The 27,601-nt window shown below is 42.7% G+C and overlaps 1 protein-coding gene and 1 long non-coding RNA gene across 6 annotated transcripts in view; one reads left to right on the forward strand and one right to left on the reverse strand.

Moving 5' to 3' along the window:
• The window catches only part of LOC309515731, a 606,047-nt gene extending 602,874 nt beyond the window's left edge, over positions 1 to 3,173 (reverse strand). Inside the window, exon 1 of the long non-coding RNA XR_014212638.1 lies at positions 3,127 to 3,173. This is a non-coding gene — a long non-coding RNA (uncharacterized lncRNA). The remainder of the gene's footprint in view (positions 1 to 3,126) is intronic.
• SVIL (supervillin) overlaps positions 1 to 27,601 on the forward strand; it is a 145,567-nt gene that overhangs the window by 25,432 nt on the left and 92,534 nt on the right. For 2 of the 5 annotated variants that reach the window (XM_082193703.1, XM_082193701.1), the window contains exon 2: positions 10,337 to 10,422. Coding sequence is in view for 2 of the 5 variants with exons in the window: in XM_082193711.1 (XP_082049837.1) it covers positions 24,640 to 24,691 (52 nt within the window). In the remaining 3 variants the exon portion in view is untranslated. Of the gene's footprint in view, positions 1 to 10,336; positions 10,423 to 16,118; positions 16,212 to 20,627; positions 20,672 to 23,681; positions 23,799 to 24,624; positions 24,692 to 27,601 lie in introns of those variants that run through there. The other 3 variants (XM_082193702.1, XM_082193713.1, XM_082193711.1) reach the window with 3 other exon arrangements.

The following is a 27,601-nucleotide window of genomic DNA, read 5'->3' on the forward strand; positions in this document are numbered from 1 at the left end:
AAACCACGGGGAGGGGAGATAGATTGCAAAATTTGCAGGAGCATTTCCTGCAAGTCATTCTCTTTTGACATCTGATTTGGTCAGCTTAGGTTTCCCCAGTTATATTTCAGACTTCTCTTTGAAGCATTGCTACTATTAGCGTGTTCAAGATGTACCCAGATGGATATGTTTAAAGAGATCCATATGCTTGGCAAATAGCTGCTTTGCAAGTAGGCCTCTCTGTTGTTGATCAGAAATATGCAATGGGCATGTGGCACTTTGCTTAAGAAGCCTGCACTTGCCAGGCGTGTCATCTTTAATGGATGCAGCTTAATAGCACAACCAACCAGTAGCATCTACAAAGGCTTCTAAAGAAACTGGCTTATGGACTGGACCAGCATGGTTCAAGGAAGGCATTCATTGAATTTTGTAGATCAGAACTGTTACCAATGGGAAAGCATTCATAGAATCATAGAGTTGGAAGAGACCACAAGGGCCATCGAGTCCAACCCCCTGCCAAGCAGGAAACACCATCAGAGTACTCCTGACATATGGTTGTCAAGCCTCTGCTTAAAGACCTCCAAAGTAGGAGACTCCACCACACTCCTTGGCAGCAAATTCCACTGTCGAACAGCTCTTACTGTCAGGAAGTTCTTCCTAATGTTTAGGTGGAATCTTCTTTCTTGTAGTTTGGATCCATTGCTCCGTGTCCGCTTCTCTGGAGCAGCAGAAAACAACCTTTCCCCTCCTCTATATGACATCCTTTTATATATTTGAACATGGCTATCATATCACCCCTTAACCTCCTCTTCTCCAGGCTAAACATGCCCGGCTCCCTTACCCGTTCCTCATAAGGCATTGTTTCCAGGCCTTTGACCATTTTGGTTGCCCTCCTCTGGACACGTTCCAGTTTGTCAGTGTCCTTCTTGAATTGTGGTGCCCAGAACTGGACACAGTACTCCAGGTGAGGTCTGACCAGAGCAGAATACAGTGGCACTATTACTTCCCTTGATCTAGATGCTATATTGATGCAGCCCAGAATTGCATTGGCTTTTTTAGCTGCCGCGTCACACTGTTGGCTCATGTCAAGTTTGTGGTCAACCAAGACTCCTAGATCCTTTTCACATGTACTGCTCTCAAGCCAGGTGTCACCCATCTTGTTTTTGTGCCTCTCATTTTTTTTTGCCCAAGTGCAATACTTTACATTTCTCCCTGTTAAAATTCATCTTGTTTGTTTTGGCCCAGTTCTCTAATCTGTCAAGGTCGTTTTGAAGTGTGATCCTGTCCTCTGAGGTGTTAGCCACCCCTCCCAGTTTGGTGTCATCTGCATTATTTTATTTTATTTCATGGACATAAGAAAGACATGAGATGAGCCCTGTTTGTTCAGATCAAAGGCCAGTCTAGTCTAGATCTTTTTTCTCACCATGGCTGACTATGGAAGACCACATGCAGGACCTGAGCTCAACAGTACTCTCTCCCTGATTGTGATTCTGTGCAACTGATATTCAGAGCCGTATTGCGTCCAGCACTGGAAAGCCACCATGGCCAGTAGCTTTTAATAGCCTTGTCCTCCACAGATTTGAAGTGCAACAACCAGAACAAAATAGAATGCATCCTTGTACAACTTTTTATGAGAGAACAGGCAATCTTTGCTCTACAAAACCAAGAAGGGTGAATAGATTTTTTGCACTCGGTTTTGTAATCCTTTTATGGGTTGGCTCTGCCGTAAATTTTGCTCTTCCAATTATGCATGAAAAATTTCTATAACTTTGGAAATGGTATATGCATCTTTTACTCTGCCTTAAGCTTGGATTCCCCACCCCCACCCCAGTTTTAAGGAAGCCACCCGAGCATCCCAAGGTGCACATCTGCCCATCACTGGGCAGATCTCCCACCCCCAGTATGTGAGGCTATTCACAATCCTTCAAGAGTAGGTGATAGGATGTGGACTGCAACTCCCATGAAGGTCCAGCAGCATGATTATCTGAGCAATAGTCCACAATTTCTGGACTATTAAACCTAGTCCTGGTTTAATTAATGTAAATGTTCCAGTTTGTTCATATGCTGGTGCAGAATGGAAGGTGCATTGTTTCCTGTTCATTTTAGAGGCTCAGAAACCCAAATTGAATGCCAAGGAAGCCCATGTGTGGGTCTGATCCTTGCATTTAATGAAATAATGAATAAGTCCTGTTCTGTGGATGGGGCAATGAGGAGAAATGGTTTAATTGGGCTTGGTGCTTCAATTACAGGCTGTCCATCTAGACCTCTTCTACTTCCCCGTTTTAAATATTTCTCTGACACAATCAAATTCTACATTATACTGCTTAGAGAGACATTTTTAAGTTCCAATTGGGGTCAGAGTATGGAGAAAAGGGATCCAGTTCCCTTGAAGTAACTTTCTAATGGAGCTGATAAAAGGGTTTTAACATTTCAATTTGCATTTTTAAGCAGCTTCTTGTTGCATTTGACTTGATGCCTTTTCACTTCAGGTTCATAATTCACAATTCCCTTCTTTGCCTATGTCTAAACTCCCTCGGGTTAACTCTGCTGGGTTGTCCAATGCTGTCTGGTGTTGCTGAAGTCTTAATAGGAGCTAAAAGTCAGCCATAAAACTGGATGTAACATGTGCAAGTGTCCTCACTAAAACACCATGTCAATTTTTTGAGATGCAGGGTGCACGTTTGTCTACGCGTGAGTAGTGTGTGAACCGCCTCCATTGACAACATTTGCATTTGAGGCAGCTAGAAATTGTTAGCTGCAATAGTTGTATTTTCGTTGGCCCATTCCGCACATGTGTCCTCATGTGATGATGAAGGATGTGTGAACCAGCCCTAACCCAAATATTGGTTTCAATCTGCTGAGCAATCCGTATACATTTACAATAGTTGCTATGTCGTATGAACAATATGTATAGATTTAGACAATAACAAACCTTTGTTTCCTAGTGTTATGAGAAGCCTTCTGGGTTGAAAACTCTGCAGTAATTATGTGTAATCCTTACCACACCACCACAATGTTTTTGTTGGCACCTGTCTGTTTTGAGAGACAATGGAGTATGACTCCAGGGGTGATGTCAAACTTAGCAGCACCAAAGGACCCTGGGGCAAAGCAAGTCTGAGCAGCGTGTATGGAGGTCCTGGGCTGAACCCCCCTTTTCGGCCTCACTGGTGTGGTCCAAAGGAAAGCAGAGCAATGCGTTTAGCACCAGCTTGGCTGCACAAGTTGCCTGAAGGAGGTGTACAAGGTGCAATCCTGCTGATTTGTGTAGGGTTTACTCCTTAGCCTTTTCTTCTCCCAAAGATATCCTGCAAGGCAGTGGAAGTTTAGGGTCAGAGTTTTCCTCCTTCCATTCCCTGCCCCTAAGATAATGGGACTAAAGAGGAGCTGCTCTTGCTGCCACCCCCTGTAAATTAAGTAACAGGGTCAGTGAGGCTACTTTTCATCTATCTTTATGTTAGCTCAGCTGAGAAGCACAGCCTTAATTTGGGGGCTGAAGTAGATGGAAGCTTGGCCTGTTGTTGTTGTTTTCACCCTGTCCAAGACCCATTTCCCTTCAAGCAAGCTGGAAAGTTATGCTGCCGCCACAATTTCTTGTGGCAGTAGGAGTGAGTTAGGGACTTCCCTGCATGTGAACACATGTTTTGGTGGATTGAGCTGACAAAATGCATAGTGGAGTCCAACACTCAAGAAGGCAGTTTCTGCACGCACCACCACAGATACCGTATGAAAATGATTAGTGTGCAAATGTTGAAATATTAATGCATTTCTATAAATATTAGAGTGTTCAAATGTCTCTGTAATTGTTTCTCTTTCCCCCCAATACCATTTGCCTCGATAGATATTAGCACCCTTTTACGAGTAGTTTTATTTTGGTCTCCTACCCCCTTAAATATGTTTTGTAGTGTAAGTGCAAAAGTAATATATTAGGGAGCCAATTCAGTGATCCCTTTAATAGGTGTACAGTCATACCTCGGGTTGAAGTTGCTTCAGGTTAAGCCTTTTCGGGTTGCGCTCTGCAGCGACGGTTTCACCACTCACACATGCGCAGACGCTCAAAATGATGTCACGTGCATGCGCGGAAGCGGCGAGTCGTGACCCGCACACACTGGTTGCGTTTGCTTCAGGATGCAAACGGGGCTCTGGAACGGAATGCATCCAGAGGTACCACTGTAGTGCTAACAGGGGCCATGAGAGCTATACCACTGTAAAGAGACACTGAGGTTGCAGTTAGACATTGGGTTTATTGTGCAAGCTTTATAGTGCTTATAGTGCTAGTGCTTCTGTCCCAGTTTCCAACATTCCTTTTACACTGCAGTACCTGTTGCTCTACCTCTCTTTTAAATCGGAACCAGTGAAGGTGGTGAAGGTCCTGTGTGAGTGTCTGGAGGCGATTGGAGGATGGATGGTGGCTAACAGATTTAGGTTGAATCCAGACAAGACAGAAGTACTGCTTTTGGGGGACAGGGGGTGGGTGGGTTGGGGGACTCCCTGGTCCTGAATGGTGCAACTGTGCCTCTGAAGGAGAAGGTGCGCAGCTGTCCATGGACGCACAGGTCAGTTCTGTGCCCAGGGGAGCTGTCTACCAGCTCCATCTGGTACGCAGGCTGAGACCCTACCTGCCCGTGCACTGTCTTGCCAGAGTGGTGCATGCTGTGGTTATCTCCCGCTTGGACTATGCGCTCTACGTGAGGCTACCTTTGAAGGTGACCCAGAAACTACCAACTAATCCAGAATGCAACACCTAGACTGGTGACTGGGGGTGGCCGCCAAGACCACATAACACTGGTACTGAAAGACCTACATTGGCTCCCAGTATGTTTCTGGGCACAATTCAAATTGTTGGTGCTGACCTTTAAAACCCTAAATGGCCTCAGCCCAGTATATACCCGAAGGAACATCTCCACCCCCATCATTCAACCTGGACACTGAGGTCCAGCGCTGAGGGCCTTCTGGCAGTTCGCTCACTGCGGGAAGCGAAATTACAGGGAACAAGGCAGAGGGCCTTCTTGGTAGTGGCGCCCACCCTGTGGAACTCCCTTCCATCAGATGTCAAAGAAATAACCAACTATCGGACGTTTGGAAGACATCTGAAGACAGCCCTGTTTAGGGAAGCTTTTAATATTGGATGAATCATTGTATTTTAATCTCCTGTTGGAAGCCGCCCAGAGTGCCTGGGGAAACCCAGCCAGATTGGGGGGGGGGTAATAAATAATAAATTATTATTATTATTATTATTATTATTATTATTATTACAGAACTGTAGCTTTCTAATGGATATGCCTCTGTGTTGCATTAAAATTTAAAAAGGCAGAAAAGAACTGTATGCCATGATAACACCCTATATTTCATCATGTTAGCAGCAGTGGCATGATCCTGAAAACTGCAGGAACATAAAAATTCAAAACTCCCGTGATTTTCTGAGTTAATGGGACTGCAAATAGTTTTTTTTTTAACTTTCCCTGGAAACAATTAGCATGGAAATGAGAGCTGAACGTCTACTAGATTTCACCAGTTTTTCAAAAATGGCTTTTAAGTCATGTGAAAGATCACACAAAATGTGAAAATTAATAGGTAAGAAATAAAGTGGTGTCTGAATGCAGCCTCAGTCTCCTTGCCACTCTTCTCCCTAAATGTTTTCCCAAGCTCCCTGGTAAGCTTGATTCTTTCTTAGTACACTAGAGGTCAGTGTGTGATGATGGGAACTCCTGTAAAGATAGGAGCAGATTTCCCACTTGAAGCAAATCTCAAACAGCAGTCATGTACGTAGTCCTGCTCTGCAGCAGATACTCGCTATCCTTTTCCCCACTTTATGTCCCTTAATATATCTCCCAGCAAAAGATCTTAAAACCTCCTGCAGTTGAATCCTCTACTTACTGGGAATGTGGGCAGGCCTGTTCTACTACTAGCCGCTCCGCATGAGAAGCATAGTAAATTCTTCAGCATGTTTGCCAAACTTTCATGTTACATGACCCAATACATGAATATGCACAGTGCTATTTACAGGAGTCATCCTCTGTGTTTGTGCTCTATAACCCTGGATAATTTGGAAAGGGCTGCACATTCATATCACTATTATTAGCACGGACCCCAAATAATTCTCCCAGCATCATACTGCTAATCTTTTAAGATCACAGACTTCACCCCTGAGCTATGAGGACAGCAGCACCGTGCATTCTTTGTTCAGGTACAGTGGTACCTCAGGTTAAGAACTTACTGTAATTCGTTCTGGAGTTCTGTTCTTAACCTGAAACTGTTCTTAACCTGAGGTACCACTTTAGCTAATGGGGCCTCCCACTGCCATCACTGCCACCACGCAATTTCTGTTCTCATCCTGAAGCAAAGTTCTTAATCCGATTTCTGGGTTAGCGGAGTCTGTAACCTGAAGCGTCTATAACCCGAGGTACAATTGTATCCATAAGGTGCTATCGGAGAACACTTGGTTCTTTTTATTGGGAGTGGGTTTTTATAGCGGGGAAAAAATCTGTGGAATTCATTGCCACTGGATGTTGGATGGCTGCTACCTGAGATAGCTTTAAAAGGGGATTGGACAAGTTAATGGAGGATAGTGTATCAGTAGCTGTTAAACATGATAGCTCTGTGTATTTTCCATGTTCAAAATCAGTATACACTGAGAACCTGTTGCTGAGCAGGGCAGCAATGGTGGAGGGCTATTGTCTTCAAGTCATGCTTGTGGGCTTCTTGGAGACAACTGGCTGGCCACTCTGGGATGCGGGGCTAGCTCAAAGACTTTGCTGCCTGAGGACAAAATGGTCCCCTCTCTTCTATGTGCATAACATGACCTGACAGGCTGATGACTCTGACTTGAACACTGACGGCATCAGGCTAGCCTGTGGGAATGCCTCCCAGCCTCCCAGCACCTGCTACCTGAGGTATCTACTTTTGTCCAATGGTAGGGCTGGCCTCAAAGTTGAACTAGGTGGACATTTGATACAGCAGGGCTCCCTTTAATGAATCATGAAAGGGAAAGGAAGTCAAAAGAAAAGAAAAGGAAGCATTATGTGAAGTAATGGATACTGGTGGATATTCTGTGAAGAACTAACTGGTTTTATATTTGGCTTGTTTGCAACTTTTGCATCCATCCAAAAGTCTAATTACTGGCCAGGGCAGTGAACAACATAACACTAAAATACACAACAAAGCCGCAGCATTAAGAAGAATTTGAGGCTGCATCTAAAAACAGGTAGCAGACTAAGGCATTGCGCAAATGTTAGTAATGGCATTATGAACATTGTTTGTTTGTACTAAGCAGATACCCATGTTGGTCCATAATAGAAAATGTGGAAATCTGCAGTTGGGAAACATCTTTATTAGAACCAGCAGAAGTGTGGCAAGTCTTTGAGTTCTCCAGAACTCTTCATTAGGCAAGAGAAGAACACATGGTGAGGCAATGGCACATCTAGGACAGCAGCTTCTTTCTCACAGTGGCCGACCAGATGTCAGTGGGGAGCCTGCAAGTGAGACGTGAGCACAGCAGCAGCTCCCCTCTCCTGCAGTTCCCATCATCTGGGATTTAGAGGCATCATGCCTCTGACTGTAGAAGTAGAACACAGTCATTGTGGCTGGTTGCCATCGATGTTAACACAAAGCCAGGGTTGTTGTTGTTTTTAATGTACAAATGTTGGATTTGATGCTATAACCATGAGGTCTGCTTGCAGAGATGGAGAATGCACGCAGAATATGTCTCTCCCAAGTGCTTCAGTAATTCTGGCTCAGTTTGCATGTAATGCTAAGCCAAACTTTAGCATGCAAGTTCTCAGAAAGGAGATGGTGATCGCTTTGCTTCTTCCCCAGTCCCGCTTCTGCCATGCTGCTATGAGCTAACCAGTGGCTTGGGTTAGCATAGGTGTTGGGAACCTTTGGCCCTCCCTGTGTTGCTGAACTACGACTCCCTTCTGCTCCAGCAAGCATGGTCAATCGACAGGGATGATGGGAGTTGTAGTTCAAAAACATATGAAGGGCCAAAAGTTTCTGCATGACTAGCCTAGCATGTTATCTTAGTTTGCCTAACTCTAGAAAAACCACAAACTGTAAATGAAGAACGAACCTTAGTTGGAACTTAAAGTTTATCTGGAGTGAGACAAACCATGAACCCAGGTTTGGAGAATGCGCTAAGCCAGATGATGGCTTAGCTTAGGGTTGTGTGTATTTTTAATCTTTTGTTGGAAGCTGCCCAGAATGGCTGGGGAAACCCAGCCAGAGGGGCAGGGTATAAATAATAAATTTATTATTATCATTATCATTATTTTATTATTTTATTATTTATTACCACCAGGAGGACCGGAGGAGGAGCACAGCAACTTCAGTCCTCTTCCGGAATCTGCAATTTCATGCTAAGTTTTCCACCCACATGTCAATGTTCTACTCTCCCCCCCCCCACACACACAATTAAACTGAGATCCACTAAACGAGGGTCCTTCTTGCCTGTACGAGAGCGAGCCTGGGTTTGTGGGTCGATTATACCAGTTGTTTGGGGAGGCAGAAAGTCAGGCCTTTTGGAGGATCTTTGTGACTGCACAGAATTTTCACTGGAGTACGAATAAACCACAGAAATGTTGGATCGTCTCACTCTTCACTCATTCCCCAGTAGCCAATAGTCCCCCTCAGTATTTTCTTACCTAATTTCCACTTTGATGATGTAAGCTGGCAACAGCTGTTAACACATTGGTCATATGCAGAAAAGGGAAGCAGGGTTATTCTGGCAGCTCTGCTGAGAAACCAGCTGCCTTTGTTCAACAGTTGCCTTTCTATCAGTAGCTATTCCATCAGGCTACCTGAACTGTTTCCATCCCAGTTGTCCATTAAAAGATGTGCAACTTCACGAACTGGTTACAGAGTTTGCTTTTATCCTCCTCCCTCCCTTTTTCCTTTTCTGTCACGTCTTTTGGGTTGCAATCCTGAGGGCAGGGACTGCCTTAATTAAAAATAATAATAATTTGTAAGCCTTTTTTTGGCTGAAAAGTAAACTGCCTTGAATAAATGGATTTTTACCTGTCCCCTTTTGTATAATGACAGCAGATTTCCTGCTATATACTATAATGGGTTGGATCAGGGCCTCCCCCCACTCCCACCCTGCTGATCTATGGGGAAACCCATCCAGGTGCTGGAGTCAAAAGAGAGTGGAGTCAGTTGTAGGAAGAGGTGCTAGCTTCCTTTACACCATGCACAATCGTTTGGACCTTGATCAGGACAGTCACTCAAATTTAATTGTGTCCTCCTCTCTCCCGATCAAAAGCCCCAAACATTGTAGCCTCTTCTACTGGGAAGAAAGGAATGGGCTTTATTGGTTCTCCCATGGTTTTGCCTGCACATTGCACTAGAAGGGAATGAGGATTAATCGCTACCCTCTGTAGCGCCTCTGTAGCGCTCTGTAGTGCCTCTGTAGCGACCCCTCCCCTCTGCTAGAGACCCCTCGCATCTTCCCAATGGCTGTGGGCCACCGTCACCTCTTGTGGGACAACCCTGCCCCATAGAACATGCCCTAAAATGCCCCAAGGCTGGCAGGCAGAAATGATCAATGGATGAGGGAGGCGGACAGACCTAAGTGTGGGCCTCATCCATGGTTCTTTGGGGGGGGGGAGTCTCGACAAGAGAGTCGTTTGGAACTCCTTAAAGGTATGAAAGCAAGTCAGGCGTAAGTGTTTGTTTAATTCTACACAGGACTCTTTAGTGGGAAAATGTATCATAATACATTCTGTGTGGTTAATGTTTATTACAACCTGAGCAAAGAATATTACTTAATATCTTATATCAACACTACACTTGTAAGTACAAGAATACCAGTCACAAACGGGTCCCCTCCATATGTGATACTCCTTATATAAACAGAAAGAGCAAAACCGAATATTCCTCTCAAAGCATATTGTTTGATATCATGGTAGGAAGGACATATGGTGAATTGGTGACAAACCTGTTCATTGATATACAATGGTGGAGTGATTAGTTGTTTAGGAGTCAACTCTCTACTACCCTGTTTAATGAAATGAACTTTTCTGAGCCTTCTTGGAAGCAAAGACCTCAGTCAAATCCCTGTAATCCAAATCTCTTCCTGTTTTATGTTCAGCTGAAATCTGTGCAGACACAGAAGAGTACAGATTAGATAGATAGATAGATAGATAGATAGATAGATGATAGATAATCAATTTCAGTTTTGAAAATGAATTCTCGCCGGATGGAACTCTTGCAGCAGGGGTGTGGAACCTCTATCTTGCAGGCTTGTAACGTCATTTATCTAAAACCATGTCTACCCGTCAATCAACTGACATCACTGGTGGGGTTCAATCATGTTGGGTGCTGCTTCGCATTTAAATAATGCCTGTTTTGTTTTGTTTTTATGTAGATACAAGTGCCTTCAGATTGAAGTTCTCTGTTGAGCATTGGGATTCAGAAGGCTGTATAGCTGTGAAATCATGGACAGCCATTAAGGTAAGCATTGTTTTTACTGGTATTCCTTTTGAAAACAACAACTGAAAACTAAAACTTAGTTGTTATATGTATATCTGTTTCGGAAAAACCAATGAGCTTTGTTCCACAATGGTACCCTGGAGCAGAGATTGACTACTAAAGAGAGACAGTTTCCAGCCACATGTGCTCTGATACTCAGACATTAAACATTTGAGGGTAAGAAATGGGCTTGTCCGTATGCACTTCATGCTTCACATCTTTGTTCCAAAGGCTCTGGATCCATGCCACCCCCCCCCCCAACACAACCACTAGGACAGGAGGCAAAATGCAGCAGCCAGACTATTGCCTGTTACAAATTTTACGGTCCGTATAACACCAGTTCTAGACCAAGTTTAAGTTGACTTTTGATGGGATTTAACTTCTGGGCTCTTTTTAAATTAATTATTTCATTTCATTTTTATTTGGTGTGTTTATTAATTGGTCTTTTACCTGTATTATTGTTTTTAAATGATTATATATTAGCTTGGGGTCCTTGTAGGCAGTGTTTACTATTACTAATTACTACCATAAACCCCATCCCCCAACACCCCACGTTCTTATTAGCACAGTTAACAGTAGTTGTAGTAATAGCAATGTAGGGAGTGGGGTTCCTGGTCCTCAGAAGAGGCATGTGCACATTGGGGTGATAAACTACCTTTTAAAATGTCCCTGGAGCTCCTTTTGTTTTTTGCTGCCTCTGGAGTATGGCCTGATGTACCTTGTTCAGCAGCCGAGTCTGTGATCGCCACTCAGCCTCTGCAAAGGGACGCAGCCCAGCCCAGAACTGAGAGAATGCAAGAGCTCCACACAATACTATAATCTAGGGAAGGATTAATTATTGCCCTGCTTTGCGTAGTGTTGGTTCTGTGATTATGCAAAGCGTGGTGTGAGCTGAAATTATGCAAGCTTCCCCCCCCCTCTCTAATGTCGAAAGAGATCCTAATTCAACTGTCTGAATTTGGCTAGCAGACCACTTAAGTTGTCAGCTTCATGTTAGTATCCCTGTCAGGAGCTTTTCAGGGCTTTACACAAAAGAGCCAGTCACTTCTGTGCAGCAGCAAAAAGAAAGCAATGGTTTCCCATTCATCCACTGTTGGGACAGGGGTGGGTCGAAAGGAAACCCATTGCCATTTTTAACACAGATTGTTTCCCTCTGATATTTTTACCTGGGGTTTCATGCTCTCTGAAGCATTATAAATTCTTGTTCAGAGTAATGCTGAACAGGATTCCAGAATGCTTCAGAGAGCCCGAGGAATTATTATTGCTGTTTAGCTTAAGAGCAGATCATAGAAGCAACAGAAAGGAGCCAACTCCCATAATTTCATACCAATTGTAGGCATCCTTTGTTATAAGCAAGGCAAAAAGTGGTTGGAGTCTTTGCCTTGTTTGTATTCCCAAGTATGGAGGGAAAGGCCAGCTGGAGAACAGGATTTCCTCAACAGGCAGAGTGACTGGCAAGAAGACGCCAAGCTGAGCAGGCACTGAGCTATATCACTGTGCCAATTTTACTGATCCCCAGCATATATGGCTGGTGGGTTGCATTCAGCTTCACGGGTCACAAGTTCTAGAGTCCTGTTTTACGGCAACTCTTAGGAAAGTTTGCCCCCCCCCCTTTGCGCAACCAAGGATCTAACACAGAAGCAGCTAGGTATTGCACATTGTGGTAATAATAATAATAATAATAATAATATAATAATAATAATAATTTATTTGTACCCCGCCCATCTGGCTGGGTTTCCCTAGCCACTCTGGGCAGCTTCCATAGAAACCCAAAAAACACTAAAATATCATACATTAAAAACTTCCCTGAACAGGGCTGCCTTAAGATGTCTTCTGCATGTCAGGTAGTTGTTTATCGTTTTGACATCTGATGGGAGGGTGTTCCACAGGGCGGGCGCCACTACTGAAAAGGCCCTCTGCCTGGTTCCCTGTAGCTTTGCTTCTCGCAATGAGGGAACCGCCAGAAGTCCCTCGGCGCTGGACCTCAGCGTCTGGGCAGAACGATGGGGTTGGATCCTGAGCCCTGCTCCCACGGTGGTGTCTAGCTCCTTCCGAATATGAGTGATTTTATCTGCAAAAAACTTAGCAAAATCGTTGCAGGAGATCTTGGGGTCTTTACAAGGCCCCGGTGGTAAAGGTGGTTCCGTTAAATTGCGGACCACCTGAAAGAGTCTCCTGCTACTATTTTCTGCAGATGCAATAGAGGCGGTGAAGAAAGTCTTCTTCGCCGTCGCTATCGCCACTTGGTAGGCTCGACGTTGAGCTCTAACCTGTGTCCGGTCAGATTCGGAGTGAGTTTTCTGCCACCGACGCTCTAGCCGTCTCAGCGATTGTGAAAAAAAAAGTGAAAGAGGGGCTCTGCTATTCTCTCCCACCCCGCACAGAATCCATGTTCGTTCAGCATTTGCTGGCCTAAACACCCGGCCACAAAAGCTTAAAGCAATATGTTGCATCTTTTATTTATTGACATATTTATAGCCCACGTTTTCGTAAAAAAATACAACAAAGCAGTATACAGCACCTGAAATTACAAAATTATAGTTTTGTAAACTAGGGTGCCAGCATTGGGCAACCTTCAGTTTGATAGCTCAGTTGGTAGAGCATGAGGCACTTAATCTTAGGGTCGTGGGTTCAAGCCCTACGTGGGGAAAAGATTCCTGCATTGCTGGGTTGGACTAGATGACCCTCATAGTCCCTTCCGACTTCACAGTTCTATGAATTTATAGTGTATATACTTTGTTCAAGGACAAAGCAAATCAGAGACCTTGTCAGGACTTGGGAACTGTGCTGTTTCATCTTTTAAACTAGAGCACAACTGAATAAATCCACAACAAATGTATTGTAATTTAGTAATGCTAAAGTAATAACTTTCTGGCTTCCAGTAGTCTTGGACAACCTTCTATAAATTCATCTCTTGATAGCTTGGCTCTTATCTTTACTTACCTCATGTTGTCTCCCGTATCATTGAATTCTAAATGGTTATCACTATGTGGTAGGGATCTGTTTTGAGGGGTTTGTTTTGGTTATGATGTTGCTCAGTGAAGCTCCACTTGCATGCATAGATACATACATAGATGCATACATAATTATTTTATTTAGAAAAGATCATCAGCTTATGCAGGAGAGCTGGTGAGAAGGACATCCTACTCACTATGACAGATGGAACTAATACTCTTCTGCCTTCCATTTGTGACTTCTGGCAAAGAAGGACTTGGCTCCCTGTGCAAGTAATCATAGCAAATGTGTTGAGCAGTAGCTCTCCCTCTTCCACTCTATTTAGAATGATGTGCAGTTGGTCTTGTCACCAGGACAGATAAAGGCAGTGTTTTGTTCCCCCCTCTACAGAACTTCCAAAAATAGGCATGAACTGCTAACTATTTGAGCTAATAAGACACTCTACTTTGAATTAGAAATCTGAGTTGCATGTGAGCTGTTGCAAACCATCTCACCCCTTTTCACTTATTATGAATGGAGAATCTTAGCATATTATAAGGAGTTTTCTTTTCCTACCTTCATTATCCAGTAGGAATGCTAGTGTTGAGATTCAAGAGTTTCCCATACAAAAGCTTCCTAATGAAGAGGCTGTGGGGTGCTTCCTAATCATTTGATATCACGTGAGGGAGAATTGACTGGAGCTTTTAAAAATACTTTTCTTCCCTCCATAGAAATAGCCTCAGGTGTGGCCATAAGTACAGTTACTGGGCCATCTCTGCTGGAGATCTGGTACAGTGTAGTGGTCAAGAGACTGAGCTATGATTCAGGAAGACCACACTTCATATCTCATCTCCCATAAACTTTGGCAAGCCACAGTGTCTCAGCCTCAAAACCTATCCACAATGTGGGTCTAATAATACTGAATACAATGCCTTACGACAAAACTTTCCAAACTCTGTGTCGTGATACATCAGTGTGCCATGCGAACACTCCCTGTCCTCCTCCCAGGGTTGAAAATGGGTTAATTTAACCTCCAGTTTGCTGGTAAAACTGAATTACTGTGTTGCGAAATGATGCATGTCTAAAAAGTGTGTCACCAACATGAAAAGTTTGGAAAGCTCTACCTTACAGAGTGGTTGGTAAGAAATACATGAATAATAGATGTATAGCATCTTTTAGTTACCTTGCTTGTTTCACTCCCCAGTGGGTGGGTCATTCCTCTTTGTGAATGAGGATCAGAATGCTTTAAAAGCACAGGTAATATTCAGATCTCAGTGGCACCGGAAAAGAGGTAATGTGAAACAGTCTTGCCCAGGTATAGGAAACCTGCATATTCTCCAGACATTGCAGGACTCCTGTTTTAATCATTACTAACCATTAGCTATGTTGTGTGTGGTTCATGGAAGTTGGAATTCAGTAACATCTGGAGGGCCACAGGTCCCTCTCCGGCCCCTTCTCACACCTACAAATTCTTCTTCTGGGGCCTTGTGTATAGACCCTGTCTGCCTGCACAGTTCCCTTTTATTTTTTTCTTACTCATATGTTTATCCCACCCATCCTAAAAGGAACTCAAGCCAATGGACATGGGTATGGTTGTTAAGCAGAAAGCTTCCCTAGTTTTCTCTGCTTAACAACCACATCAAGTATGTTAGGCTGAGAGGGAGAGTGGCTGGACCAAGTTCATTCACACACTTCATAGATGAGCAGGAATTTTAAGCTGGGTCTTCCTGACTGTAGCCTGGCACCATGCATGCTATTTATATCAGTAGCCTCAAGTAGTAAGCCTCTTGGCAGTATGTAACATTAGTATTAATATTAATAAGAGAGAGAGAGCGCGGGGGGCGGCAGCCTGCTGAATGTCACCACCCCCTCAGGGATGATACCCGGGGCAGTCCGCCCCCACCATGCACCCCTTCCTCCGCCACTGCAGGGGTGGAAGCACCAGAGTGGTTTATTGGTTAGAGTACTGGATTTGGGTCTGGGGGACCAGGGTTCAGATCTCCACTCAGCCATGAAGCCCACTGGGTGACCTGGGACCACTAATTATCTCTCAGCCTAACCTGCCTCACAAGGTTATTGTGAGCATAAAATGGAGAGAAGTATTTACAGAGAAAAAGGAGATATATAAATGTAATTAATAATACAAATATTAAGCAAGAAACAAACAAATGCAAACGATTTGTAATGGCCAGTAAACCACACAGCTTCATGTGTTCCAAGGCTGAGTTCTAGCATTGAAAACTGATCTGGATCTGAGCCCAAACTCAAAATTAGATCTTGTGAGTGCCCTTAGGTGCCATTTTAAAGCCCTTCCTGTGTGCCGGTCCTAATATTAAACCACGGGTTGTATAAACAGACAGCGGCAGTCCTCTGTGCGTACTAAGGAGTATCTACATGAATTTTATTTCCTCTTTGTAGTGAGGAGGAGCTCGATTTCTCAAGCACTTTGTGTTAAGGAAAGGATTTGGCCCACTGGGAAGAAACAGGCTTTAAAGATAGCCTAGCTGCCAGCAATGAAAGCTTGAACTTTAACTTCTACTGGAGCAGAGTCACAAACTAGGGAAGCCAAAAATGTCCCTCTGGGTCATTTCAAGCTCTCAGGGAAACTTGAATATGCTAAGTAGAATTGTTTGTGAATGAGCCAATAGAGATGGTTAGGCAGGCAGGGTACAGGCAATGTCTTTTTCCCACAAGTGGGAGGAGGGGTGGGTGAGCCCAGAAGATATAAGCTCAAAACAAAGCCAGGCTGTGTCCCTGAATTGTTCACATCCACTGGATAAGTGAGGCTTGGTCCAGAGAAAGAGAAGTTGGAGCCATGATTCTAACAATGGAACCTGGTAAGTGTTTTTTATTTCCTAGAGGGGAAAGAATAAAATGTTAGGTGCCTGTTTTAAATTATTCTATTGTTTGAAGGAGTATAGTCCCTTCCTTGTTTTTGAGTTCTTATTTGATGTGTGCCTTGTGCCGTGTGAACTTTTCAATGGGCTCTAATTCCCTCTGGATCAGAGAGCACACTATGGGCAAAATAAGTTATTTTATACGAGCTCCTTGAATGGGTTCAGGGACTCTTGCGATACATTTGTTATGATGGTGCCAGAAGCTGGAGGCGTGATAAACACCGGAGTTGTTAGGGAATGGGAAGGGGGCAGTCTTTCATTTAATGGCAAGCCATTACACGGAGAGCTGTGTGCCCTTAGTATTGAGAAGTATCAAGTATTAAGGGAGGAGCCCTGTGCCAGTGAGCAAAGCTTCAGTATGTAAAGTGCAGCCTTCTGGGCTTTTCTTTTGTTTTACAGTGTCGTTTGCTGTCTACTTTTACCATAAGGGGGAAAGAAACAAAATCTCTTTTGTGCTTTGTAAATTTCTCACTTTCAGGAGCAAGAGAAAAGGAGGCAATTTATACGCTGGAATTGGGTTGGCTGAAACATTGCAGATAGGTTGCAGAATGCTAGTAATACAATCTGTGCATAAGTCCATGTGCGGTGCTGGTACAGGCTGTTTCGTTAAAATGGATATGTTGCATTCATCTAACAAGTGACGCCTGCACTTTGCCTCTGGACAAATGGATTTTGTTGTGTGTGTGATTGTATCAGTAGTGACTATTTTTTTTTTAACGTGGTGCTTTCAGCCTAAGCACACTGCTCAGTTCTAATGTGCATATTCACTATTCCTTTTATTATCATTTTTTTTTATACCGCCCTTCATCTGAGCATTGCAGAGCAGTTAACAATATATTTTGTTTTCCGTGCTTATTTCATACTTGTAGCACACATCTATGCATTTCTACTCAGAAGTAATTTGCACTATGTTCAATGGACGTCGCTCCCAGGTAAATGGGCATAGAATTGCAATCCTAAGTATGCTAACCAGGAAGTAAGACCCATTCAGCTCCAAGAGACTTGGTTTTGAGTAGACATGCTTATTTTATTCCCTGCCCACAAGGATCCCTGGGAACTATAGCTTTTTTTGGGGGAGGGGCAATGTTCTTTGGCACAATTCTATGGCATAACATGTTTATTTTGTATGTTTGTACCGTACCTTTCCTCCTAAGGAGCTCAAGGTGTGGTGTACATAGTTCTCCCCCTTCCCATTTTATCCTCACAGCAACCCTGTGGGGCAGGTATTTGCACTTAGTGGAGATATGTCTTACATCAGCAGTGGTGAACCTCTGGCCCAGGGGCTTAATTGGGCCTGCCAGTGCTCCCCATTTGACTCACAAGGCCAGTTAGACAAGAGGACATAGGTTGGCTGTCAGCTTTACATTGTGTGATGTCAGGTGCAGGACATAAACTTGGTAAAACACCAGATTCCAAAGGAATGGACTGAACTGAGAGTGCTCTTAGAGTACACCTCTGGTTCTCCCTTTGTAGCCACAATTGGAACTGGACACTTTGGTGCCTTTTTCTATTGCCCACAAAGGGTTGGCCAGCCCATCCACCCCTTTCAATACTGGTCCTAACAACTGTGCTTTCAGAAACAATGCAATTATAAGGGCATCCCAGCATCCTAAGCATATGTACCAAACGCAAGAGGGCAGCTCTAGCATTTGTATAATCTCTTACTCACCCCTACCATTTAGGCAGAATTTGGAGGTGCCCATTGGCTGTAAATAAGTCCCCTGTACTGTGAAAACACAGGCTTAATTAAAGTGGAACCTCATTACCACAAGCTCTTCTCTGCTTTTTCTAAGCAATATTTTAGAAACAAGATTTTCATCCATTCCTAGCATGTAGTATTCAATGTATACAGATAACAGATGATGGATGCCTTAGAAAAAACAACCACACACATGTGAATTGTTGCTACTGCTCTCCTGCCGTTCATTCATTGGTTTCAGTCCAAGAGAATGCTCGTTGCTGCTTAGTTTGTAGAGTTCATATGACCTCCTACCCAAAGGGATCATTGCATTTGGCCCATGTCATTAAAGCTGTTAAGTCAGATGGAGGAAGCACAAACCAGATGGTGATGGGGTGCTGTGTCAGAAAATGCATACTTAGATATTGTTCTCTGTGGCCTTCTGTTGTAGAAAGAGAACAGAGATGAAGCCTCTTGATAACATTGCCAAATGATGTATCTGGACCATACAAGAATTCACTCTATTGTCACTTGATGTCTGTGATGAAGACATTCACTGTAACTGTTTAATATCATAAGATTGGAAGGGGATACAATCTTGAAGCTTCGAAGAGCTCCAGGCTTCCCTGCCCCGTTATATTCCCCTTTGAAAGTAATACGGAACTTCACTCTTCTATGCCCTTAGCCAGCCCAAAAATCAGTGGGCAAATGCCCCTGTGCCTGTTGATCTTTCCCTAGACACATAGCATCCCTAGACTTGGCTGTTCCTAAGCTGCTTTAAAACAGGGATGGGCAACCTGTGGCTCTGTACATCTTGCTGGGACTTCAACTGCTGCCATCCGGATGCTGTTGGGATCCAACTCTCATCAGCTTGTAGTCAACAGATCCAGTGGTGAGGATTCTGGGAATTGTAGTCCAACAACTTCTGAAAGGCCCCAAATTTTCCTGGATTTAGAATTGTAATTGGCTTTATAGATATGTATTGGTAGGCTAAAAAATATTTTAAATAAATAAATTTGCTGTATACCACCCTATGACTCTGTGGTGTGAAAGGTGGTTTAGAAGTATCTAACCTGGAAGATAACCTTTGCTGACTGGCATCCACCAGCCCAGGATCTTTTATCTCAATAGACTCTTGCATGCAGGAACTGATCTTTATCTCTCTGGGAGTCCTAAACAAGGACTGTACAGTGAATCCCAGTTCCATACATAATGCACTTTTCCTTCCTGGGGTGACTAAAGATACCAGACCTTTATTTTTCCAAGGGTGTATGTGAAAGAACTTAGAAACTTGAAAAACATCCTGTGTGGTTCTAATACACTTATGAAGAGTTACCCAACACTGAAGGAAGTAAGAACTTCCTGCCCAGAGAGCTTTATGTGTGATAAAATCCCTTGGAGTTTTGGGTTCCGCGGAGCACATGAAAAGCTTTAATGCTAGTACCTTCCTTATTTTTGTATAGTTTGCTATATTCTTTGCAGCACAGGATCATGTTTAGACTTGGAGTTTTGGGTTCCGCGGAGCACATGAAAAGCTTTAATGCTAGTACCTTCCTTATTTTTGTATAGTTTGCTATATTCTTTGCAGCACAGGATCATGTTTAGACTGTTTCCCCCCATAAAAATCCAAGTTGTTGTTTATTGTTCTGTTTCTCACCTTCCAATAACATCCACTTAGTAATTAAGAAAGCCTAGTGACTTTTTTAAAATAAAAAAACCCCTATCTGTACCTTTTATAAGAGATCTCTTAATTTTTAAAGTGTGGCAAGTACAGCCTGTATTGTGACTCAGGCAACGGTACTGGATAATTTGCTTGGTAAAACAATGCATACAGTACATCTTTTTTCTTTGCTTGGAAGTATCTTCTTTCCTTTCATCCCATCTTTCCCAGGCTTTTCTTTTCTGAATGACTTGATTTCTTCCTTTTTTTCCCCTTTTGCATATTTTTTTTTGGAGGGTTTTTTTTTTGGGGGGGGAGGTGCTGAAAACTGGAAATGAAAGCTAGGACTGAAACTTTCTGACAGTGGGGAAGGACTTGGAAGTAGCTGCAGGCCAGGCCTGTTGTAACAGCTGATATGATCCTTCTGCATTTCAAGAGCTATTTATGGTCGATTAGCTGGTATCAAAGCTCCACTGTTCAGCCCATAAAAGGTTGGTCCTGTGTGAAGTTACCACACTGCATTTGGCTTAGTCCTCTTAAGTTTGAGAGCCTGTAGTTGTCTGTGTAAGAATCCCAATGATGGATGGAAATGCTGAACTGCGGGATTGCTCTGTTGAGGATTTCAGGTGTCTGAGGACATTTAAAGAGAGGTTTTTGCCAATAACATTTTCGTCCAGCCTTTCATTCCTTGGAATATAGCTTTTGCACATGTTCTCTGCTTGGTGCACATACGCCACTGGGAAGCCCTGTTCTAAATTCATCTGGGTCTGAATCATCTTGGCCACAGTTGCGCCTGTGAAGCCTGCATGCTACTGACTTGTGTGATGTGTCACTCTGTTTTCTTAGTACCTTGAATGTATGTTGTTTCGGAGAGAAATTGTAGCTCAGCCGAGGAGCCACTTCTGAAATGAAGCCTAGTTTTTACTGTTGGATAAAAAGACGTTTTACTAGGGCATATATTTTTCTTTTGTGAATTTTCTTTCTGCAAGGGTTTTTGTTTTGTTTTTTTAATACTCAGGCTAGGATTTAAAATATACAAACCCAAACGCACAGGATTTTGAAGTAAGTAACTTCTCTCTTCCTTCAATGCTTGACGCCAGAAGTTTTCGAAGCCAGTTGCTTGCAAATGTTTGACTGCTTTGTCAGGTTGAATTGTGACTGAGGATTTCTGTCCCCCAGAGCCTGTGCATGTCAGTCATTCGAGGCATTTTGCATCTCTCTTCTTTTGCCTATGGGGTGATTTAATTCTCACAATGGATGGAAAGTTTGACACTTAATGCCTTCATTGCGTGAAGTGTGTGACAATTAAAAATAATGTGTTGACCTTTAATATCTCTGTGTTACAGCAGATTGCAAAACACCATAGATAACACAGTCTGAACAATGGAAATTTTATATGCTCTTTATTGAAAAGTATGAAATACTTTGTTAAAACTGAAATATGTTCCTCGCTAACCCACTGCCAGCTAGTTTAATGCTAGGCCACGTCTCAGGCTCTGACTGCTGAACTCTCTCTCTCTCTCTCTCTCTCTCTCTCTCTCTCTGTGTGTGTGTGTGTGTGTGTGTTGTTCTTGAATTGACAACTGGGTTGCACTGGCTCTAGTTTTCACAAAACCAGTAATCATCTTTTGGGAAAGAGGAGGAGGTGGGGAAGATGAGTAATAACTTTGGACAGCAAGTCCTATTAATTTTTCTATGGAATAATATCCCAAATATAATGTAGCTTGCTAGCCAAATACAAATATTTTGAGAGGCTTGGGCTAGATGATTTTATGGTCTCCTAACCATTAATCTAAAAAGCTAGCATAAGTGCCCCCTTTGGGCTGGGGTGTGTGTGTGTGTGTGTTCACTTCTCAGGAGTGGACAGCCTTTGGCCCTCCAAATGTTGCTGGAGCTGATAAGAGTTGAGAGTCCTGGCCATTGACCAGTCTTACTGGGCTGGGAGCTGCGGTCCCAACAACTTCTGGAGGGCCATATCTCACCCACCCTTGACTTAAATTCTGTATTTCCTGGAATATGCTAAGAACAAACTGTGACCCAGGAAGTCCTCAGTTCAAATGTTACTTCAGCCGCAAGGTCACCAGATTGCCTTAGGCAACCATCTCCTCTTCAGTGGGGCTCTTGCCACCTTGCCCACCTTTTGTTGTATCCGAAAACACTTTAAACTGTGATATACTAATGCTAAGTATTATTCAATGTATGCAAATTGCCCATACAGCTTCTTCTCCTTTTTTAATTGAAAAGCCTGTATTGTAAGTTAGAAAAGAGCATTCTTGAACAGAAACAATATTGAAAAGGTGGGAAAACTGCGGAAGAGATGACAAAGGATCCTGATTGGTTTATTGTAGAGATCCTGTGTTCCAGTCCCATACTTAATTTGCAAGAGGAGAAACTTCACAAAAATCCGGACACCTTTGAGAACACCTGTGCCCTCTTCTTTAGCCCCATGGTTCTCAAGTTGACCAGTGCCAGGCAAGCATAGCCAACTGAGTGTCCTCCCAGGTGTTGCTGGACTTCACCTCCCATCAACCCCAGCCAGCATGGCCAGTGGTCAGGGATGATGGGAGATGCCTAGCCCTGATTTAATCTCCTACTGTTTAAACATGTGCCTTCATTTTGTCTTGGTCTTAAAGCTAAAGTGCTGCTGCTTAGCTGATTTGTTTTTTACTTAACTGAAACATTTATATCCTTGCTCAACCACCCACCCCAACAAAGGCTCGGTAAAATGGCTAAAAGTCAAAACGCAAATGCACATGCAATCACTATAAAAGAAATAACACAATCCATAAACTAACCACTTATAAAAAAAAACCAACAGTGAGCAAAATGCTGGCAGAGAAGGGACAGCACAAACATTTCTCTGAGAGTGGAGTTCAGCGTCTTGGTTCCATTGTTGAAAGGACCCCTGTCCTGGGTAACTTCGCCATTAGATTTCAACTGGTGAAAGGTCCCAGATAAGAGCCCAAAGACCCTTAATGCAGCAATGGGGAGCCTGTGGCCTTCCAGATGATACTGGACTCTCTTTAGCCCCCACCAGCATGGCCTAAAGGTCAAGGGTGATGGGAATTGTAGGCCAACAACAGAGCTGGGAGGCCACCATTTGGCTGCACGTGATTTAAACCCCTTTATCTGTGCATCACTGCCTTCCTGGGTCTCCCAAAACACAACCCAGCACTCTTATTCAAGATATAGGTGCCGATAGGCCAAATGCTTTAAGTTAGTGTTGTGCTCCCAGGACTTAAAGGTGTGGGTGGCCCATTTTAGGTAGTGGAGAGCAGTTATGAAATCTTTCCTCCTGCGAAAGAGTTCTTCAAAGAGAAGTAGGAAATGGCAGTTATTTAATCTGCCTTCATAAAACATGGAAAAATAAAAGCAATTTGTCAAGCATGAGCGCCCCCCCCCAATAAACCACCCCAGCACTGCCTTGTGTTCATGTGCATCAGAGGAATACCAGAAGGGACTCTACTGTGAGGAATGACTACATAGAGAATAGGTGTTAGAGAATGTGTTCCGTAAATTGTATCCTAAACTGGGATGGGTGGGAGTGGGGGGCTACCCATGTAGAGCCTTCTCAATGTTACTGGAGTCCAACTCCCATCAGATCCGGCCAGCTTCCGGAGGGCATTTCATTGGCTCCCCCCGCCTTAAACAGGATGCATAGCCATTAAAGCACAACAAAATTCATTTTACTATTGAAACAGCTTGATTGTGAAGAACTTTGGACTGCAAACGCGGAAAACTCATGTGTGTAGCAGTTATTCCCATAGCCATAAGGAGGACCAAAGCTTTAAAAGAAGTCAACACATTTAAGACCCTGCATAGCGTGATCTTTCTAATCTACCGGTTTTACTATTTGCTATCCTGTTTTGCTGATTGAATTTGCCATCCAAGTAAATGGGAAGAATTAAGGAATGTGAGCATTTCTTCCATTCGGTTTCCATTGTTGTTTGCCTCATTTGCCAACTTTATATGTACAAACTGCTAATAGTTGATGTTAATTATAATTACTGATGAGATGCAGCTTTGGGAGTGTACCAGTGTAGTAGGATCTCTCTGACTGCTCATCTTCCAGAAGCATTGCTGGTGATGAAGAAACCTTTCTTTAAGCTTCTACATTTCCTTCCTGAGAAAGATTCCACCCTCTTGTCAGACCGAAAGGCATAATTTCTTCCTCTAACAGAAGTAGTAGGTAAGCGCTTTCTTAAAAACACTGTTTCAAGAAATAAAACAATTGCATGGCTGTGCTTGAAAACTGTTAGATGGAGACATTTTGTTTTCATTCATAACTTCAGTGAGGAGAATGTATTCCAGCTGAAATTTGCTGTGAGCAAATAAGAATGCAACTCAGCTTTGTATTAGAAAAAAATTTAAATAGAACACGGAGAATTATCAATCTTAAATCTTTACTGAAATAAAAGTTTGCAGGGCTCACTTTCCTACTTGAACGTTGTATTTACTCTGTTAAATAGCCATGCACCTTGAGACTAAAATGAAGAGGATAGAATCTTGGTGCAAATATTCTTTATTTACAAGATTTCTTACACATCCTTTACCATAAGGTCCCAGGGAGGATTAAAACAATACAAATGTGATATAATATACAATGCAACACAGTATAAAATTATAAAAGCAATTAATTATCACAACTGTGAAATAAAACCATTCCAAATAGAACAGTATGCATTCAACAAAAGATAAGGGCCCCACAAAATGAAAAACCTTTACCTGTTCATGGCCAGGATGGAAAGATGTTGATACAAACCTTGGCTATGAATCAGCTGCTCTGGGTGCCACTAATCACAATTCCTACCAAAGATTTGGAGACTGCTCATTCGAAGCTGTGCCATAACCAAGAGTGATTCAGGCAGCAAGCCTGAAGATTTTTTATTTTACTTTGCTGTAAACATTTTGTGTCCCACCAGCTACAAATGAGAGCTGGTGGTTTCACAACCTGTAAGGCCAAGGGGTGTGGAACCTGTGACCCTCCAGCTGTTGTTGCATTTCTACTCTGGCCTTAACCCGCATGGCTGATGGCCAGGGATGATGAGGGTTGGAGTACATCAACATTTGGGACTCAGCTAGGTGGGTAAAGAAAAAGCATTTTATATGTGTTGTATATTCATTATAGAGAAGTTTGGTGGAAGATACAGCAAATGCTACGCTGCATTTGTGGATCATACTATAGCTTCAAACAGTCTGCTTTCTTAAAAGTGTGGGTCTTAAGTGTTTCCAGGTCTGTACAATAATGTTTGCTATGTTGGGGAGATCTCCTATGATGTCCTCCACGATGGAGCATAAAATAGCACAATGCAGATTATGCTATACTGTTTGCTGTTTGAGAAAGTAGAGCAGTCAGTGGATTAATGCTGTTTTCTGGAAATATAAATGATTTCGCTGCCGCATGAATTATTCAGTTTGTATCTTTTGATTCCAGATGGAAACGTAAAACTTATTCACGGTGTTACTAAAATGGCTTGTGATATTGAACTTCACAGAATAACGTGTCACAGACTTTATATAGACACTGCAGTTGTGCTGGCTTCTGTCTTTTGAGTATGTGGAGCAGCAGCCTGGATATGTCAAAACAATTGATAGAGAGAAGCTTAAGACTGCAAAGTATTGAAAAAAAGGCCAAGGCTTCCAAGGACTAGTCTTGAGAATGCTGCTGTTGATTTAACCCGGAAAACGTGGAAGAGGGTGAAACAGGAGTAGATAAGCAAAGTGCTCGGAGGAGGGGGTTACACTAGTCCTATTAGCATGCTAAGTATCCTGACTTCCAGCAGGGGGATTAAGAGGCACATTATATAGAGCTCTTATTTCAGCTGCTGATGTTAAATTTGTGCAAGTGACCCAGATGGAAAGATCAGGTGCAGAGTAGTGAAAGATTGATAATGTTAGATTAAATCTGCATTGTACATCTATCGGAGGATCTGCCCATATCAATGAGAAGGGGAAAATGTGTTTGCCATTTAACAGGTTCTAGAATTGTTATAGTACCAGCAGACTGTTACCAGATACTTATAGAACATTTTAAAAGCTGAGGGACTAGAGAAGTAATGAGAAGTTGTGAACAAGAAAAACCATTACACAGTCAAACATGATTATTGTTGTATCTTAATGTTGCTGGGAAGCTCAAGGTTGGGTTAGATGTTTGTCCAGAGAGTGACAGCCTACATGGAGCGCAGCAACCAATCTCAGGAACGAATGTGCCTGATAACTGCACAAAGAAAAATGGGCACTAGACTTTTACATGTATAAATATGCATGTTTCTCATTTTTCTTGATTCCTTTTGGAAGTGGGGAGATAGAAATTGGGTGACAAGTACAAATGGCTAAGATCAAACATCTGGGTCTTGCATAACTTGTGTACAGTGGTAGTAAGTGCATGAAATCCAATGATCCATGTCTACCCATCTAGGCTGTCAGTGCTTCAAATAATAAGGCATTTAACTGACTATCCTTCCAGTTCACTCACGAAGTCAATTAAGAGTGTATTTGGGTCCAGTGGTAGCTAGTTGCAGTAGCTGGCAGGTTGTGGGCTGGTTTGTAGCATCTGCAGCATCTGTTTCATGAGAATTTGCACAGTTGAGTATTACAGCAGAAGTGGGCAGGAAGCAACGCAATTTGCCCTGTTTGCATCATTATGTAATTAATGAACCATCTCGCAGTGTAGGAGGATGTAGTGCTGTATTGTCAGGCAGAGAAACAAAATAGTATAATGGTGTTATCAACAGGGAAAGAAAACTTCCTGTATTTCGATCTTCAACCCAACCAAGATGGGAAGATCACCAGTTTATAAATCTTGAGAATTTTGCAGTGTTTTATTACCTTTAGCAAAAGTGTATCTGATTTATCTCCCTGCTAGCTCAGCTTGTTTGCAGCCTTTTTGGGGGGCAGGATTTATATGGGGAGTAAAAAGCTGATCTGTTAAGGAACATTTCATTTTCTTCGTATAATATTGATAGGAGTGTTCATGAGGAGCTTTCCTTTTATAAATGCTGGAGCAGGGCTGCTCTGCTTGTCACCAGCCCAGTTGATCTCTGTCCTCCAGCCATGTAAAGCAGGCTATTGTACTAGGGTCTCAGTAAATATCCTGGGTTTTGCCACCTGCCTGGAATGCTAAAAGAGAGAGAATTGCCACACACATCTCATGGCTGGTGGATCTGTGTCTGGCAAGTCACATTTTGCACTGTGATTGATCATTTGCACTACCAACTCTTGGCAGTATGAAATGTTGTTGTGATTGTCTCTCATTTGAGAAGAAACTCAAGCTTGAATTTTTTAATAATAATAATAATAATAATAATAATAATAATAATTTATTTATTTACTTATACCTCGCCCATCTGGCTGGGCTTCCCCAGCCACTCTGGGCAACTTCCAATAGAATATTAAAATGCAATAGTCTATTAAACATTAAAAACTTCCCTAAACAGGGCTGCCTTCAGATGTCTTCTAAAAGTCTGGTAGTCGTTTTTCTCTTTGAAAAACAAAGTTTGATAGAAGTTTGTTGCATCTCCCAGTTTAAGCAGTGAATTAAAACAGTTAGTGGGAAAGGAAAGGTTGGCTTCTGTTCGAGATTCAAAAGAGAACAAAACTGAATGCTGCCTGATACTCAGAAAGCTTATTTTACATGTGGCGTAAATTACTTTTTGAAGCAAACTGAAGCAGTCATTGGCTCTGAGATTGGAAGGAATCTGAGCAACTGACTGTCCCATTTTCTTCTTCAGAGTGAGTAATTTAAGACACATTATAAACACAGATTAAGTTGCTTCAGTAGTCTCTGCAGTTAAACGAGAGAGTAGGAAAAAAGTGACATTGTGGTTTGGAGAGGTAAGCCCTACAAATTTTTAAAGCAATCCAAAATGTTTCTTTAGACTTGAAATCCAAAGGTTGTGTTTAGATTTAACATTCCAAGTAGTTAAAGTTTTAGCTGCTGTGTGTAGAGGGCACTGAGACATGGACACAAAAATTCAAATTTCCCTCTGATTA

Source organism: Podarcis vaucheri (assembly GCF_965113315.1).
Source record: "Podarcis vaucheri genome assembly, chromosome: 12".
Classification (NCBI taxonomy): Eukaryota; Metazoa; Chordata; class Lepidosauria; order Squamata; family Lacertidae; genus Podarcis; species Podarcis vaucheri.